This window comes from Corythoichthys intestinalis, chromosome 18 (assembly GCF_030265065.1).
Source record: "Corythoichthys intestinalis isolate RoL2023-P3 chromosome 18, ASM3026506v1, whole genome shotgun sequence".
In the NCBI taxonomy this organism is placed as follows: Eukaryota; Metazoa; Chordata; class Actinopteri; order Syngnathiformes; family Syngnathidae; genus Corythoichthys; species Corythoichthys intestinalis.
Genome location: NC_080412.1, coordinates 35,042,401 through 35,059,917, shown reverse-complemented (window position 1 = coordinate 35,059,917; position 17,517 = coordinate 35,042,401). Strand labels below are relative to the sequence as shown.

The 17,517-nt window shown below is 36.9% G+C and overlaps 1 protein-coding gene across 1 annotated transcript; it reads right to left on the bottom strand.

Annotated features, from left to right (window-relative positions):
- Positions 1–2,170: 2,170 nt before the first annotated feature.
- il13ra2 (interleukin 13 receptor, alpha 2) lies at positions 2,171–16,773 on the bottom strand. Its single transcript, XM_057821118.1, has 9 exons — positions 16,718–16,773; positions 16,508–16,612; positions 16,233–16,384; positions 15,998–16,151; positions 15,802–15,922; positions 7,932–8,116; positions 7,662–7,816; positions 2,880–3,024; positions 2,171–2,761 (listed from the first exon to the last, which is right to left on the bottom strand). The coding sequence occupies exons 2-9, from the start codon at positions 16,596–16,598 to the stop codon at positions 2,745–2,747; spliced, it is 1,020 nt and encodes a 339-aa protein (XP_057677101.1). The 5' UTR covers positions 16,599–16,612; positions 16,718–16,773; the 3' UTR covers positions 2,171–2,744.
- Positions 16,774–17,517: the final 744 nt, after the last annotated feature.

Genomic DNA, 17,517 nt, shown 5'->3' with positions numbered 1-17,517 from the left:
CATAAAAGCAACACAGCTCATCACCTTGAACACACCATCCCCACTGTCAAACATGGTGGTGGCAGCATCATGGTTTGGGCCTGCTTTTCTTCAGCAGGGACAGGGAAGATGGTTAAAATTGACGGGAAGATGGATGCAGCCAAATACAGGAACATTCTGGAAGAAAACCTGTTGGTATCTGCACAAGACCTGAGACTGGGACGGAGATTTATCTTCCAACAGGACAATGATCCAAAACATAAAGCCAAATCTACAATGGAATGGTTCAAAAATAAACGTATCCAGGTGTTAGAATGGCCAAGTCAAAGTCCAGACCTGAATTCAATCGAGAATCTGTGGAAAGAGCTGAAGACTGCTGTTCACAAACACTCTCCATCCAACCTCACTGAGCTCGAGCTGTTTTGCAAGGAAGAATTGGCAAGAATGTCAGTCTCTCGATGTGCAAAACTGATAGAAACATACCCCAAGCGACTTGCAGCTGTAATTGGAGCAAAAGGTGGCGCTACAAAGTATTAACGCAAGGGGGCCGAATAATATTGCATGCCCCACTTTTCAGTTTTTTATTTGTTAAAAAAGTTTAAATTATCCAATAAATTTTGTTCCACTTCACGATTGTGTCCCACTTGTTGTTGATTCTTGACAAAAAATTAAAATTTTATATCTTTATGTTTGAAGCCTGAAATGTGGCGAAAGGTTCAAGGGGGCCGAATACTTTTGCAAGGCACTGTATAACATGACTTTATCATGGGCATTAATGAATGCTTATGACAAATGTCATTAAGCGTCATCTGGCAAATTATGTCACTAACTCCATTTATGTCCAGCTCGGATCTTTTATGTCCATTCAAAAGGGAATTATTTGCCATATAACCTAAAATGACGTCCGTCATGAGCATTCATTAATGCTCATGGCAGCGTCATGTCATAATTATGATGACAAACTTATGACATTCCTATGGCGCCACTGTCAAATAAAGTGTTACGAAATTCCATAACTAGCAATTAATGAAACAACTAGAACAGTAACTGAAGAAATAATTAGCACGTAACATGAATTTTGATTTGTTATTTACATCTGTAGCGCTGCAATGCATTCTAGGAGGCAAGTTGGATGACAAAAGTGTTGACAGCAAGTGGCAGCAGAGGTTGACTGTCTCCCCCAAGAGAACTTTGATGGCCAAATGATGCTTCTTGAAGCAATGAAGCTTTGTAGCCAATTGGTTCAAACCTTTATGGTGGTTCATTTGGTCTTATGATGCGCTGTCAAATAAAGTGTTACCGGTTGATATTTTTTGGTCTTATATCCCATAATACAGTGAGGACAGCTGCGGCTTACCTATGATCAAATGCTGTTTTCGTGTCAAATTTAGTGGGTGGCGGCTTATAGTCAGCTGTGGCTTACGGTGCGAAAGTTACGGTAGTGCAATTTTGACATGTTTTCAACAGCTAATAAATTACTCAATTTTCACATCAGAAACTTACCGTAACTTCCGGACTACAAGCCGCTACTTTATTCCATCAATTTCAATCCTGCGGCTTATGCTTATTCAATTTAACGGTTTTTCGAACGGCTGCCAGTGGTGCTCGAACATAAAATGTAAGAGTGAGACACGAGTAAAATATATGTGTCAAGGAAGACGCTAGTTTACTCTATTACCAGTAATTTAACTTTATGCATGAATAAAAGCAGCAGACCCTCATCTTTGTGCATGAGTAAAATTAGCAGATCCGCGTCATGGAAAATGTGTTGAACGAGTTGAATGGGAGGTTTGGATGACCAGTACCGAGAGATTGTTTCCCAAAACTGGCCGCATACGAAGAGCAACTTTTACTTTTTTAAGTTTGGAAGTGGATCCTGACAGCGTGGAGCTGTGTGAAAAAAATCCACCATCGCCAACGGGTTTCGAAAAAGCCAGTTTGCTGCGTGACGAAGAGGACGGCACAAGCTCAGGATTGAATTTGCCTCATTATGAGAGACATTGAAAGCGACAACGAAAGAGAGACTGAGAAGGTGAGTGCATACCTGTCAACCCGAGGCCGTTGGCAATCTTACAAATAGTGACGTATGCCCTTACAAATTGGTGACTAATCTTACAACGTCGTGTATAGCGTGCAATATGAAACAAAAATAAAACTCAATTTGTTAAATAATATGAATTTATTGGTAATTATAAGTAACATATAATCTGGTACAATCAAAGAACAATCAATATCTTTAGCTACATCATGATTACTAAAATTTAACAGTGACTTTTGTTATAATTGTATGTAGCACTTTTGGCAATTTCTATCATGTCTTGATGGCTGCACTTCATAGCACTTCAGCTCGCAATCCAGTTTGACTTGAAGATAGTTCATTAATGTGTCCAATTATAAATTAAAAAGGTCAATTGATAAAATTAACTTACCGATGCAATCTTTGAGTCAGGGAACATTTCTTTTGCTAATTCTGAGAAGTGATCAGCAATAGTTGCGGGCAAATTGTGTTCGGCAACAAATTGGCAGAATAAAATCTTCATGTTATTCATGTTGCAGCTCATTTTGTTGTGTCCCTTCTGGCCACCAGGGGACGGTATAACATAGACATCAGGCAAATGAATAGGCCCACGTGGGCACAAGATCATGTAGTTAAATAAAAAATACTCTTTATCCCTGATTACAAGTGGGATTCTGTACATTGTCATAATCCCATGTAAAGTGACTATTTTTTTTGAAGACCATCCAAGTTGAATGTGTCCCGACTGTCAAAAGACTGGAGCACCTGGCAAGAGAATTGACAAAAATAAAAATAGTAGTTTATTAGCACATGGCACAATTATGGCTATGTGGCATTTTTCTAAGATTGCGTAGTTTTTTGTTATGTACCGATGAATTAATACCTGAATCACATTTCTTGAGACTCCATTCACTCCAGATGCTTCTTTTGGCACAATACCTGTGCAACTTGGAGCGTATTCTAAAACAGTTTTGCACCTTCTTGTTCAAAGCCAGGCTGATTTCAGTTTCCATTGTTGGAATTATCGTCTGTGGAAAATGTGAGGGATTTTACATGTTAAAAAAAATAATCTGTGGAATTTAAAAACTGCAAACATTTGCAATTTTCTCATGCTATTTTCCTTGTTATGCACTACTGGGCCATACCATCCAAAACCTACAGAGAAAACAGTTTCTTTCCATGGAGTGTCACCAGAGGTGGCTAGTAACACATTAGATGTACTCAATTACATTTACTTGAGTAACTTTTTGAGAAAAATGTACTTCTAAGAGTAGTTTTACCAAGCTATACTATTTACTTTCACTTGAGTAGATTTGCTAAGAAAAAAAAACGCTACTCTTACGCCGCTACTTCGGGCTACACAAGAGTTGTTCCATTCAAGGGCGTAGGTTTGGTCTCAAAAATGGTAGGGATGATATAACAGTATAACCTGCATGTACACTTTTTGCTGGGGATGGGACATTCTTGATTCAGCTCAAGCTGTGTGCAGATGCATTCCTGGACCACAACATCTAAAATAGCTGGATAACTGTAAATACTACACAGCGGACCAGTATAACAACTCCGTGGATGTGGACGGTAAGCTGTTACTTAACGGCAGGAGTCTCAACAAGAATTTTGAACACATTAAGGATTCAGACCACTAATCTTGTGCAAGAGACTGCTGTGTCACCAACCGCAATCGAGCTGCTTGACTGGACGCTGAGTTATTGTAAACCCAGATTGTTGATAGTGTTATTGTACAGTTTGTGGCTATATGATGTATGTAACTGTACCATGTCTGATTGTGCGTCTTTAGCTGTATGGGGGCATGGGAAACTGATAAGCATATGCTTCCTCCCGTCTGCCTTTGTCTTCTTCTTCAGTTCCTTCCTTCGGGCAAATCATATCACATTTGTAATTGTCAATGATTGTCAATGATACCGATGGTGATGACAATAAATATTTCATTCATTCATTCATTCATTCATTCATTCATTCTCAATGATAAATGCAAAATAAATCTGTATTGATTTATGCTTTCATGTGTATTGGTTCAGCCTACACTGATCAATTCAAACCTTTGTTTACAAAAACTACGAAAGAAACATTTTGAAAACTTCCAGAAAAAATGTCCGGATTTTAAGAGCAAATTTAAATTGCATTATTTCAACATAACTTAAATTATATTAACATTCAAGATGAATACAAACTTGTTAATCGTCTCTTACCGATCCAGGAATTTAAACAAAAATAAACATTTGTCTTCAGACTAAAGATGATCGGGTCCGATCTTGTCATTTTTAAAGTATCGGAATCGGCAAAAAAATATCAGACATGCCTTTTTTAAATATATATATTTTTTAACTAAATCGTTTTCTAATTGTATTAACGTTACAGACAAAATGTCTTACACTCATCCAGAGTCTTTAGTTTTGGCTTAAAGTAGGGTTATCAAATTTGTCGCGTTAACGGCGGTAATTAATTTTGTTTAAATTAATCACGGTAAAGTATTTACCGCAATCAACGCATGCGCTGCACGACCCACTCACGCAATGTCGCGTTCAATCTATAATGGCGCCGTTTTACCTATATATAGAGCTAAAAGGCAGCGTAAAATGAGTAGAGTGAATTTTGGCAGCCTTTAGAGCTTTTTTTTTTTAATTGGCTAAAGCCTTTCAATCCCTCTCTCAACAATTAGAAATATCGTGGGAAGCAATGTGGGGAAGAAAGGTAGTAGATGATCTTTTTCTTAACGCCCTATGTTATTTCCCAACGCAGAGAAGATATATCAATTGGTGCCACTTTGCACAGTCATGGTTGCACTTCCCATCATGCATTTGGACAGAACAGTTAAATGGCTACAGTATCATTTACTGAAAGCTCAACAAATACACTAGATGGCAATATTTAGTCACAATATACAAAGTCACATTTATCCTTTAAGAATTACAAGTCTTTCTATCCGTGCATCCCTCTCACAGAAAGAATGTTAATAATGTAAATGCCATCTTGAGGATTTATTGTCATAATAAACAAATACAGTACTTATGTACTGTATGTTGAATGTATATATTAATCCGAGTTTTATTCATTTTTTTTCTTAATGCATTGCCAAAATGTATATGATCGGGAAAAATTATCGGGAATGATTGGAACTGAATCGGGAGCACAAAAAAAAAGCAATCGGATCGGGAAATATCAGGATCGGCACATACTCAAATTAAAACGATCGGGATCGGATCGGGAGCAAAAAAAAAAACATGATCGGAACAACCCTACTTAAGACCACTCAACATTGTCTAAATAAACAAAATTAAATATAACTGAAAAAAATTCTTTGTCAGGGAATAACAAAAAATAAATAAATAAAGCTGTCCTTCAGGTAAAACACTACTGCTTTTGGCCACAAGCACAGCCAAACTCAACAAAAAAATGAAAGCTCCTGTGGGCTGCTTTAAGACCACATAAATAAAATAAAAAGTAAAATTGGGGAGAAGGGGGTAGACTTTGGTTCACTACATTTCTCACAGTTACTGTAATTTAATGCTAACAGTAGAAAACAAATACAGGAGGACCCTTCTCTCTAAGCAGCTTCCTACTCGAGTTTTGCAGGTTAGCAAGTTCAAACAGTTCAATGTTATGCTAACTCTGATGCAGGTCAGACTTTCAGTCAAATTAGTGGTGTGTTCCCCACTTCCACAACACTGATGTCTTTTTACATTTCTTAGAGTAGCTGCTACTTGCTGAAAAAAAATATCTCATATCCCTGATATATAATGTGTGTGCGTGTGTTTGTTGGGGGAGTCAAGTCATCAGCCAATCTTATAAGCGTTTAGGAGGGGGAAAAAATGGACCGGCACATTCAGCAAGTGAAAAGAGGTACATGTAAGTCTGAACATAATGAAAATAATTAACTTAATAATGGTGGGGTCAATTACAACAAATAAAACAACTCGGAAGACAATCTAAAGGACATATAACTAAAGTCATTATATAACGCAAATAAGGTTACTTTAAAGTTGGTGGGGACAATTTGAGCATCCTGAAAAGTTGCTAGTGTTTTGTTCCTACCGTCCCTATGCAAACCTACGCCCTTGGTTCCATTATTCCTCTTTATTCTACATTTTATATATATATATATATATATATATATATATATATATATATATATATATATATATATATATATATATATATATATATATATATATATATATATATATATATATATATATATATATATATATATATATATATATATATATTAGGGCTGTCAAACGATTCAAATTTTTAATCGAGTTAATTACAGCTTAAAAATTAATTAATCGCAATTAATCGCAATTCAAACCATCTATAAAATATGCCATATTTTTCTGTAAATTATATACTGTATACAAGATGGATATATACATTCAACATACAGTACATAAGGATTGCATTTGTTTATCATAACAATAAATCAACAAGATTGCATTAACATTATTAAAATTCTGTTAAAGTGATCCATGGATAGACAGACTTGTAGTTCTTGAAAGATAAATGTTAGTACAAGTTATAGAAATGTTTATATTAAAATCCCTCAATGTTTTCGTTTTAATAAAATTTGTAAAATTTTCAATCAAAAAATACACTAGAAGCCCGTCATTGTTGATGTCAATAATTACACAATGCTCAGGGGTGCTGAAGCCTATAAAATCAGTCCGACTCAAGCGCCAGCAGAGGGCGGCAAAACAAAAACTGTCTAAGCGGGGCATGTGCGTTAATTGCGTCAATCGTTAACGGGTGGTAATTCATTTTTTAAATTAATCACGTTAAAATATGTGACGCAATTAACACACATGCTCCGCTCAAACAGATTAAAATCAAAGCTCAGGGTCATGTGCACTTGTTACTTGTGTTTTTTGGAGTTTTGTGGCCCCCCCTGCTGGCATTTGGGTGCGATTGATTTTATGGATTCAGCACCATGAGAATTGTGTAATTATTGACATCAACAATGGCGAGCTACTAGTTTATTTTTTGATTGAAAATTTCACAAATTTTACTAAAACGAAAACATTAACATAATATAAAATTTCTATAACTTGTACTAACATTTATCTTTTAAGAACTTCAAGTCTTTCTATCCATGGATCGCTTTAACAGAATGTTAATGTTAATGCCATCTTGGTGATTTATTGTTATAATAAACAAATACAGTACTTATGTACAGTATGTTGAATGTATATATCAGTCTTGTGTCTTATCTTTCCATTCCAACAATAATTTACAGAAAAATATGGCATATTTTATAGATGGTTTGAATTGCGATTAATTACGATTAATTAATTTTTAAGCTGTGATTAACTCGATCAAAAATTTTAATCGTTTGACAGCCCTAAAATATATATATATATATATATATATATATTTTTTTTTTTTTTTTTTGTGCCAACGATGCTATTGCCAAGAGTAGCGCTACTGATTTCACCAATGAGACGTCGCAACAAAAATCCCATGACTCCATTACACCAATCAGACGCAAGCTTGCCGTTCTACGTTCACGCCAGCCTGTTTAATCACGTGGTGTCCTTAAAGCACTGTAAAAAAATGAAGTATTTGAAATAGAGCGCTCCATTCAAGCAAATTAGGTTGGGAAATATATGTTGTTTTAAGGCAAAAATACTGGAAATTCGGAGTAAAGTACCGATTCCTTTTTCCAACGAAGTCCGTATTTGATATGCTGCACCTCCCATTCTAGGCAATGTCCAGGAATGTTTCCCACAGGTTTCCGCCAGCTAAGTTTAAACTTGGCTTGTGGACCTTTCTTCAGATCGGGTTTGTTTGCACGGCCAGGCTTCACTGCAATCAAACAAGGAGATATGGTTTATGATCCTAACAGGCTAACGAGACGGTTGCAGGTTCTCAATGGAATATGACACGTGTTTTCATGCTAGAACAGTGTGCCTTTATGTACCGCAGTCCTGGATTTGAAGAGAGGCGTACGTGTGCCTTAGGGAGCCTTCTGCAGAAGAGCCATTTACACAGAAGTTGATGTCAGTGAAATCGGGGAGAGGTTTTCCTGTGAAGCTGCAACCAATTCTTATTCCATTTTCCAAGAGGTACTCAGGACACTCTTCTGTGTTCTCCAGTTCTTTGTGCCTATGGAGAAGAACATAATGTTCTGTGCCGCTTGCATGACATCATGCACCTCAAATGAGAAGACATTCCTCTGCAGTAGCAGGAAGAAATGTTTGAAAAGATGCAAAACTATGAAGTTAAAGTGCCTGTGACAGGAAAAAGCATGGTTATTTCATAATACAAGCGGTATTTTTTGCTCCTGAATGAAATGGACCGCTTGGATGTGTGTGGAAGTGATCGCTATATTTTAGGGCTGTCAAAATTATCGCGTTAACGGGCGGTAATTAATTTTTTAATTAATCACGTTAAAATATTTGACGCAATTAACGCACATATCCCGCTCAGACAGATTTAAATGTCAGTAGAGTGAAATGCCCACTTGTTAATTGTGTTTTATGGAGTTTTGCCGCCCTCTGCTGGCGCTTGGGTGCGACTGATTTTATAGGCTTCAGCACCCATGAGCGTTGTGTAAGTAATTATTGACATCAACAATGGCGGGCTACTAGTTTATTTTTTGATTGAAAATTGTACAAATTTTATTAAAACGAAAACATTAAGAGGGGTTTTAATATAAAATTTCTATAACTTGTACTAACATTTATCTTTTAAGAACTACAAGTCTTTCTATCCATGGATCACTTTAACAGAATGTTAATAATGTTAATGCCATCTTGTTGATTTATTGTTATAATAAACAAATACAGTACTTAATGTACCGTATGTTGAATGTATACATCCGTCTTGCATTATCTTTCCATTCCAACAATTTATTTTACAGAATATATATATATAATTTACAGAAAAATATGGCATATTTTATAGATGGTTTGAATTGCGATTAATTGCGATTAATTACGATTAATTAATTTTTAAGCTGTAATTACCTCGATTAAAATTTTTAATCGTTTGACAGCCCTACTATATTTATTTAGTTTTTTTAATCCCTCGCCATGAAAATGAGTGACTTCCAGCAACAGTCTCGAGTTGAGAAAGAGGGCGCTGTGACGTGTACTCTGGTGTTCTCTTCACTGTACAGCGGAACTGTTGTATGAGATGGACTAAGGATTCAGCTGATTTTGCAGATTAATCCGCATGTGTGCCTTTTTGAGGTTTCAAAAGGTTCCCATTCACCGGTGGATATTGGAGAAAACAAGCCCTACTACTGTGGGACCTAGGGACTTACGAGGAAGTGAGTAAACATCGTGTTTTGTATTATGTCAAATACTGGGATCATTGTAATATGTAAGTGGCTTTCATTTTGTGACATACTCCTTGTCCCGACGAGCGGCGGCTTGTCGCACATCCCCCCGCCGGGAGAGCACCACTAGTATACTCGGCTTATTCCCCACTTCAAGTGCCCCGTGTTCTGTCAAATTTTCCGACCGATCAGAAATTGCAACTTTGAGTTAAAAATAGCCGCGAATACAGCGATTACAAAGTAAACACAACAAACTTTCTTTAAATAAAGGACTACTTATGTCTGATCATGTTTCGTCATGGGTTGGCATGTAAATGTTCAGCGGTCATTGTCATACTCCAGCTGCTTCCCAGGCGAGCTCTCCTGTTCGGGGTACGAGCTGTAAATTGCTCTCCGCCGGGCGGTTTGAAGACAATCGACAACCCAGTCGTCATGTGAAATAATCCGGGCTAGTTATGTGTGATTTTCCGCTTCGAAGACTTTGAAACATCACTCGGTTCGGGTTAGCGTGTCGGCTAGCTGTCACGCCTCTTGGTTTGTTTACATTCTCCGAAGCCGGGGAAGGGAAATGACATAAGCCCGATTTAGGTGTCATGAAATATCGTTTGGGAGGTGCGGCAGTAAAGGTGAAGTCGACAGTTTTGACCATTATGGAGTAATTTTGCCATGTCGTTTTGAATAAATGCATTTTTATTATTTCATATTCCATTTAGCACAAGACTGTTATTTGTCATGACCATGCCATTTATTTAGCTATTGGGGAAAAATACTTTTATAAAAAAATAATATCCCGTGAAAATATTGGAGTAGAGAGACTGGAACAATGACATTGTGCGGCTCTCTTCGTCGTGTTTTCCTCGTTGTGAATAATTCCGCCTCAATGAGCTGCATACTAAATCAGATGAAATCGTGACTCCGCTGATGTCATCCACCTGTTGGGGACGCTAGAGCCCTATAATGGTAGGCGTGGCTAACCGGCAGATTAAAAGACTAATTTGTCGTCATCTGCGCTTTGCTAAATTGTTGTATATACCGTAGTCGAATCGTCTCAAAATGTGATTGTAATTCACATAATAATCCAATTTAAGACCTTTTTCTCGTGTCGTACGCACTTTAAAGCCAACCTTAGGATGAGGTTGGTAACCTGAAGTTTCTCTGAGCCCAGCAAGTACTGTACATTTGGGAAAATTAATGAATGACAGTGTTTTGTACCTGTTAAAGTACAGTTTCGTTTTATTATTTTTCTAATACTTTGATGAAAACAGATTGAATTTACATGTGTGAGTACCATTTGAAATTTTTGCTGACAACAGTCTTTTCAATAAATGACGCATCGTGATTTCCCAAAACAATTAAATCATCATACCGATTTAAAGCGATCTATGAGCCCGGGCAAGAGGAGCCTGCGGCGTTTTGGGGTTTTATTGATGTGTGGATTTGCCTTTGCTTGTTTTAACTTAGATTTGTAGATTAAGTGAATGTAATTCATTGAGGTGAGGATTGCTGTTTTGAAGTTGTTCAAAAAGGAAGAAATTGCACTCCATGCTCCTTTTGTAACCTATAATGACACTTGTTTCCAAATTACCTGTTCACCTGTAAAATTTTCCAACACATTAATTTGTCTTTGTAGTGTGTTCATTTGAAATATGTGTATGCTTCTATTATTGCCATTTCAGCAAATGTCCCAAGTACCGTATTTTTTGGACTATAAGTTGCACCTGAGAATGAGTTGCATCAGCCAAAAAATGCACAATGAAGAGAAAAAAAAAAACATATATACAGTGCCCTCCATAATTATTGGCACCCCTGAAAAAGATGTGTTTTTTAGCTTCTAATATATAATATACTAATTTACTAAACTTCTAATATACACACGGTCCCAGGCTTCAACTGGGACCGTGTGCTTTGGTCAGATGAGACCAAGATTGAGCTTTTTGGCAACAAACACTCTAAGTGGGTCTGGCGTGCCACGAAAGATCCGCATGCTGAAAAGCACCTCATACCCACTGTGAAGTATGGGGGTGGGTCAGTGATGCTGTGGGGCTGTTTCGTTTCCAAAGGCCCTGGGAACCTTGTTAGGGTGCATTGCATCATGAATGCTTTGAAATACCAGGACATTTTAAATCAAAATCTGTTGCACTCTGCCCGAAAGCTGAAGATGGGTCGTCACTGGGTCTTTCATCAAGACAATGACCCTAAACATATGGCCAAATCTACACAGAAATGGTTCACCAGACACAAAATAAAGCTCCTCCTACGGCCATCTCAGTCCCCAGACCTTGTTTTGTTGGCAAAAGGGGGTTGTACCAAGTATTAACACCAGGGGTGCTAATAATTGTGACACACATTATTTGATGTCAAATATTTTTTTTTTTATGTGGGATTTTTTCCCCACTTAATGAATGCACCTGTATTGGTTGTATTTTTCTCTTTTTTTCCATTAAGGTCCCATATTATTTGATTTTTAAAAAATTATTAGAAGCTAAAAAACACATCTTTTTCAGGGGTGCCAATAATTATGGAGGGCACTGTAAGTTGCACCGGAGTATAACTCTCATTTTTGGGGTTAACTTGATAAAATCCAACACCAAGAATAGACATTTGATCTTGGCTGCATATTTCACGACTTGCAGCCTGTCCGCAAAATACGATTTTCTTTTGGTGCAATTTTGTTCAGCCCATCTCAGTTGTTTTTGTTTGTTTTTCTAAGTTCCCGCCAATGTTGAAACACAGACTTTGAGCGCCCTCTTGCGGTTTAGTGTGAAAATAACATGTTGTGATAATGTGAAATGATTATAATAATGCGTTAATGATTTTACACATGTCGCTCATCCAGCCAAACTATAAAAAAAAAAAAAAAAAAAACTGTGACTTATAGTCCGAAAAACACGGTAGGCATGTGCCAATATGATATTCTGATTGCATGATAACCTTAAGCCAAAATTTCACGGTATCACAGTATTGCATTTACCGCTCTAAAATGTGTTACTTTGAGATATCTAGGTTTAAAATTTTTTTTTTTTTTAATCCATTGAACAGGATTTCTATTTTTTAAAACATATTAGCAAATTGGAACATAAGTACAATGTTGAGTTAAAATAAAAAAACATATATTCTAAATAGAATTAAAATAAATGCAGTCCTTTAGGGGAGCTTAAACCCACAGCCAAAGCTCAACATTATTACCATCAGAACAAAAATAATTGAATTATTTTCCATAAAAAGCACGTGTGTAAGACTCGTATCATGTTTACAATATACACACCCTCTCTTTCTCAACACAGACAGTTACCAGAAAGAAAAAAACTCCATGTCTTACCACCGCTAGACAAACTAAACACGCTGGAGTTAACTCTCCTATCTGGTGGGAAACGTTCATGACAGTGTTTACTACCTTTAATTTTGTATAAATGCGAAATCATATCTGAGGTATTGCCTCCTCGGCAGCCACCCTCCGCAAACATGTTTTACATGTCGGTTGGTCCTCCTCCTCTATGCCGCACCCGTCTGTAACTTTTCTGTAACCAAAGTATTCCCGTACCAGGGATTTCATTTTCTTCAATGGGGGAAAAATTTCAGGAGTTTCAACTCCAGCCTCCAGCCAGCTGACTCACTGACACTGAGCAACAACCGGTGGGGGAGGGTTGAGCCTTGCAGCTGCAAGCGAGTGATTTCTTCATGCATTTTTGGGACATAAAAAACAGCTAATACCTTAGGGGACAGTATGAAGGAAAAATGTTGCTGTTTTGAAACCTTGATGCTTTCTACGGAGCCCCTAAGGTGACATGGAAGAAGAAAAAAAAAAAAGAGGAAAAAAAAATGTTGACGTTAAAAAAAAAAAAAATAGCGCCCCTAAAGGGACACGAAATATTTTTTTCTGTCAAAGCAAAAAAAAAAAAAGTCGAAGCAAAAAAAAAAAAAAAAAAAGCCCCAGAAAAAAAAAAAGACCCGGAAGCGTCGTAAAAAAGAAAAGTTGAGGTTGAAAAAAAAAAAGCCCTGAAAAAAAAAAGCCCGGGTAAAAAAAAACACGAAAGTAAAAAAAAAAAAAAAATGCCCGGAAAAAAAAACACGAAAGTAAAAAAAAAAAATTGCCCTGAAAAAAAAAGACCCGGAAGTAAAAATAAAACAATGAAAAAATACATAATTCCACTTTTTTATACATGCGTTTTGCAGGTAAACAATGGCAACAATGGGGCGTGATCAAACTAGTGCTGAAAGAGTTGGACCCGAGAGGAGTGGCGTTATCGCACCAGGCGAACGTCCTCTTTTCTTACGTGGAGCCCGTGTTCTCTGCATTTGCTGTACATCCATCTGTAACCATGTAGCTGTCCGAAGTATAGCAATTGGTTGCGAATGAAGTCAACGAGGACCGCCAAATCACAGAACGTTTTCTGACGAAAATGTCCGGTTGAGGTTAAAACTCGCTTCAAATGTCTTCTGCTTATTTGGAAACCGTGCTTAATATCAAGAATTGATCTTATGTCATCATATTTTAGGCCTATTTCAAAGGAAAACTCAATTAACCTGCTCCACGGGTGATCACGCCCCATTGTTGCCATTGTTTACCTGCAAAACGCACGTATAAAAAGTGGAATTATGTGTTTTTTCATTTATTTTTTTTACTTCCGGGTCTTTTTTTTTTCGGGGCAATTATTATTATTTTTTTTACTTTCATGATTTTTTTTCCAGGGCATTTTTTTTTTTTTTTTTTCACTTTTGTGTTTTTTTTTCCCCCGGGCATTTTTTTTTTTTCAACCTCAACTTTTTTTTACTTCCGGGTCTTTTTTTTCCCGGGGCATTTTTTTTTTTTTGCTTTGACCTTTTTTTTTTTTTTTTTTTTTTGCTTTGACAGAAAAAAATATTCAACTTTTTTTTTTCCTCTCTGTTTTTTTTTTTCTTCTTCCATGTCACCTTAGGGGCTCCGTAGCTTTCATATCACGGTATACCTTGAAACCGATAATCGGCACATGTCTAGTCCCACCTTGTGACAACTCTAATAAAGGCTGAAGTGACACTAGAATAACAAATCTATCACTTACACAAAAGAAATCTACAACTAGAGTTGTCTGATATAATCGGCCTGTAACAGCATTTTTAAATAATGTCAGATTATTTCGAGATTGTATCAATTGTTGCCTTCAAAATGATTGCAGAATCATTTTGCCTTTGTTCATGGGCTGTTTAGAGTTTAACACTGCAGTTATACTTATTGACCTCTACATGTCTCGAATTCAAGATGCTTGGGAGTTGATATGTGAGCAGGCCATTTGCATTCATGATGCAAAATTTAAATCAACAATAAATAAAAAATAATGAATGATAAACCCATTACATATAACTAATGTGTTACCAGAAAGAAATTGTCACTAAGAAAACTAGAAAAGTAATTAAATACAAAAATCTGTGCCAAAGCCCAGCAAAATGCATCTTGGTTATGTCATTGCATTGCCATGTCCGATGATGCCCTGCCTGTATGTATTTGTAATGCTTTGGTCGCCCCCTAGTGGCTCTTTGGGGTAACTAATGTAAATGTGATTTAATTGTAAATGATTCCTTTTGTTTAATTATGAACATTCTTGCTCATTTCAATTCACATTATTTTTATGAGACAGTTACAGTATTGGCCCGAATATAAGACAGTGTTTTTTGCATTGAAATAAGACTGAAAAAGTGGGGGTCGTCTTATATTCGCGGTCTAGACGTTATACCCATTCACGACGCTAGATGGCGCCAGATATCATTGAAGTGATGTTCTGTCGTGACAGATTTCAGCTACTCTCAAGTTTAACCAGTTTGCATTATTTTTTGCAATATTTTTCCTTATTCAGATTTGTTTCAAGACTGCAGTTACAGTTAGACTTCACTTTGATGGTTAATGCAGTGATTGCAATTTTGTGGTTTTATCACAATAGATTGGTTTATTTACGTATCAAAAACCAGAAGTCATTCATTTACGAATGTGATTGCAATTTAGTTTACATATTAAAATGTTCAGATATTAAGATTAGAATGAGGCAAAGTAACATGCTTTTTCTCTCAAATATGTTATTATAATCATTTGTTTCAGATGTACTGTAATTATTTTCTGTATAAAAATTAATTTGGCGGTCGAAAAGTCTTCTTTCAAACGAGTCTTGAAAAAGAGGGGGTCGTCTTACAATCAGGGCCGTCTTATATTCGGGCCAATACGGTACTTTCTAAAACTTTAGTTGAAGTTCTCTTATTTTCCACAGAATGTTTATTTTATTTGGAAAACCTTGAAGTTGTTACATTTCTCATTATTAAAGGAATCTAGTGGGGCATAAAATCGGCAATAACACATTAAGTGCACAACCAACCACATATATCGGAATCGGTTTGATATCGGTATCGGATTTTTGGAGTTGGATAATATCGAGCTATCGGTTAAAAAGTCATTATCGCACAACTCTGTCATGAAATAGTTGCAATCAACTCCACTGATGTGTAATTGAGGTCCATAAATAGGAAAAGAAAGTATTCAACTCACCAGTAGTACATATATAGGTGTGAGTTTGTCGGATATTTAGGGTTTTTATGCCACTTGCAGGTCAGGTGCTCCATGTTTTCAAACACGCATGTAAAATTTTCCACTATATTACCCAGATGACCTGTCGAAATGATGCAATAAAATGTCAATTCATATCAACACAAACTTTTCTCACTGCTTTCTATGTCTGACTTACCCGTGCCAGGTTTCTGAACCACTTCTGTGTAGTTCAGGCTCTTGACCCAAGTGTTGTTTGTGCAGTGCCCACCAAGAAGGGTATACACTCTTACGTGGATGTCCTTCATCAGATCAAACTGAGCGCTGTATGTCCTCTGAGGCGTCTGAATACCCTGGGAAAAAAACAGTCTCTGTCACAATTCTTGCATTTGAGTAATTACAGAAATTCCTACATGCCCACAGGCGGTACTCACTTCCCATCTCTGCGCATATGCATTGAAGTATTCCAATTGGTAGAGTTTAGGACATTCTTGGATGTTATTTAATCTAGCAGGGGGAGTCCATGTAATCTCCAGATATCCAAAATGACCGGGATCTATGATTTTAATCTCTTTAGGAGGATCCACTTCAAAGAAAACCACATTATTTTAAGTTTGATGCAGTGAATCAGAAAAAAAGCTTCAGATTCAGATTAAAATTAAGATGCCACAGCTAACATAATACTTTGGCAAGTAGTTCCCTGACCAACCTTGAATCCCATTGGAATGCCATTGCTTTGTGCAGATTACTAAAAACACCAGGAGGGAAGCTCTATTTGCCGGTTTAAATGTCATCATCATTTTTATGACAAACTCTGCAAAACAAAAAGTGTACAAATGCAATAGTAACAGACATCAGATTGGCAGAAAACATCACTAACGACATGATAACAAGTGGAAATAAGGCAGAAAATACTTACATGTCTGTGTTCCAGAAGGGTGTCAAGTTAGTGAAGGATGCTTGCCTGCTCGGTAGCATTTGAGGCTTCTTAAAAGGCAAAGGGGAGGGGCTATTTTTGAAAAGACAAGATAGTACAGTACCTGGTATATGTAGACTAAAGCCTATGAGAGTCCCCTTATTTACTTGACATTAATTTTGACATTAATGAGGCACTATGGGAAAACGAAGGGATGGAAAAACACTTTTTTTTTTTTTTCATCACACCTGTTTTGCTTCTGTTTTGTAGCAACTATTTAATTGGGTGGCAACTTGCAAGCACTTAAAAGCTTAATTTAGCCGGAATAGGTTACAGCATGTCTGCAGAGACTGATTGGAAAACTACTGTTGAAGGCATTACCAAAAATTTGGGACTATAAGCCGCCCCAACCAAACTTGACACAAAAACAGCATTTGTTCATAGATAAGCCATAGACTTCATAATGATACTGACAGGTCAGATTCGACCTTCACTGCGCCACGCCTTCAAGTAGGGGGCCATCTCACAATCCGCTTCACTTATTCGCAGTCGGTCGCAGTGACACATGCAGCGATCCAATGCTGAATTTATGTTCAAAAAGTGCGAAATCTGTATCGCATTCAAACAGAAAGGATTGTCTAAGGAGTGATTTGTTCGAGGATTCAAGGTAATTATTATATTTTCCGTTTTTTCACAAGAATTTTCAACGTAAAAAGCTCTCTGCTGTAAGGCTGCCGCAACATTGTCTAACCAACTAGCATCATTCTTCGACATATTTACGTAAAATAAATGCTAACTGCGCG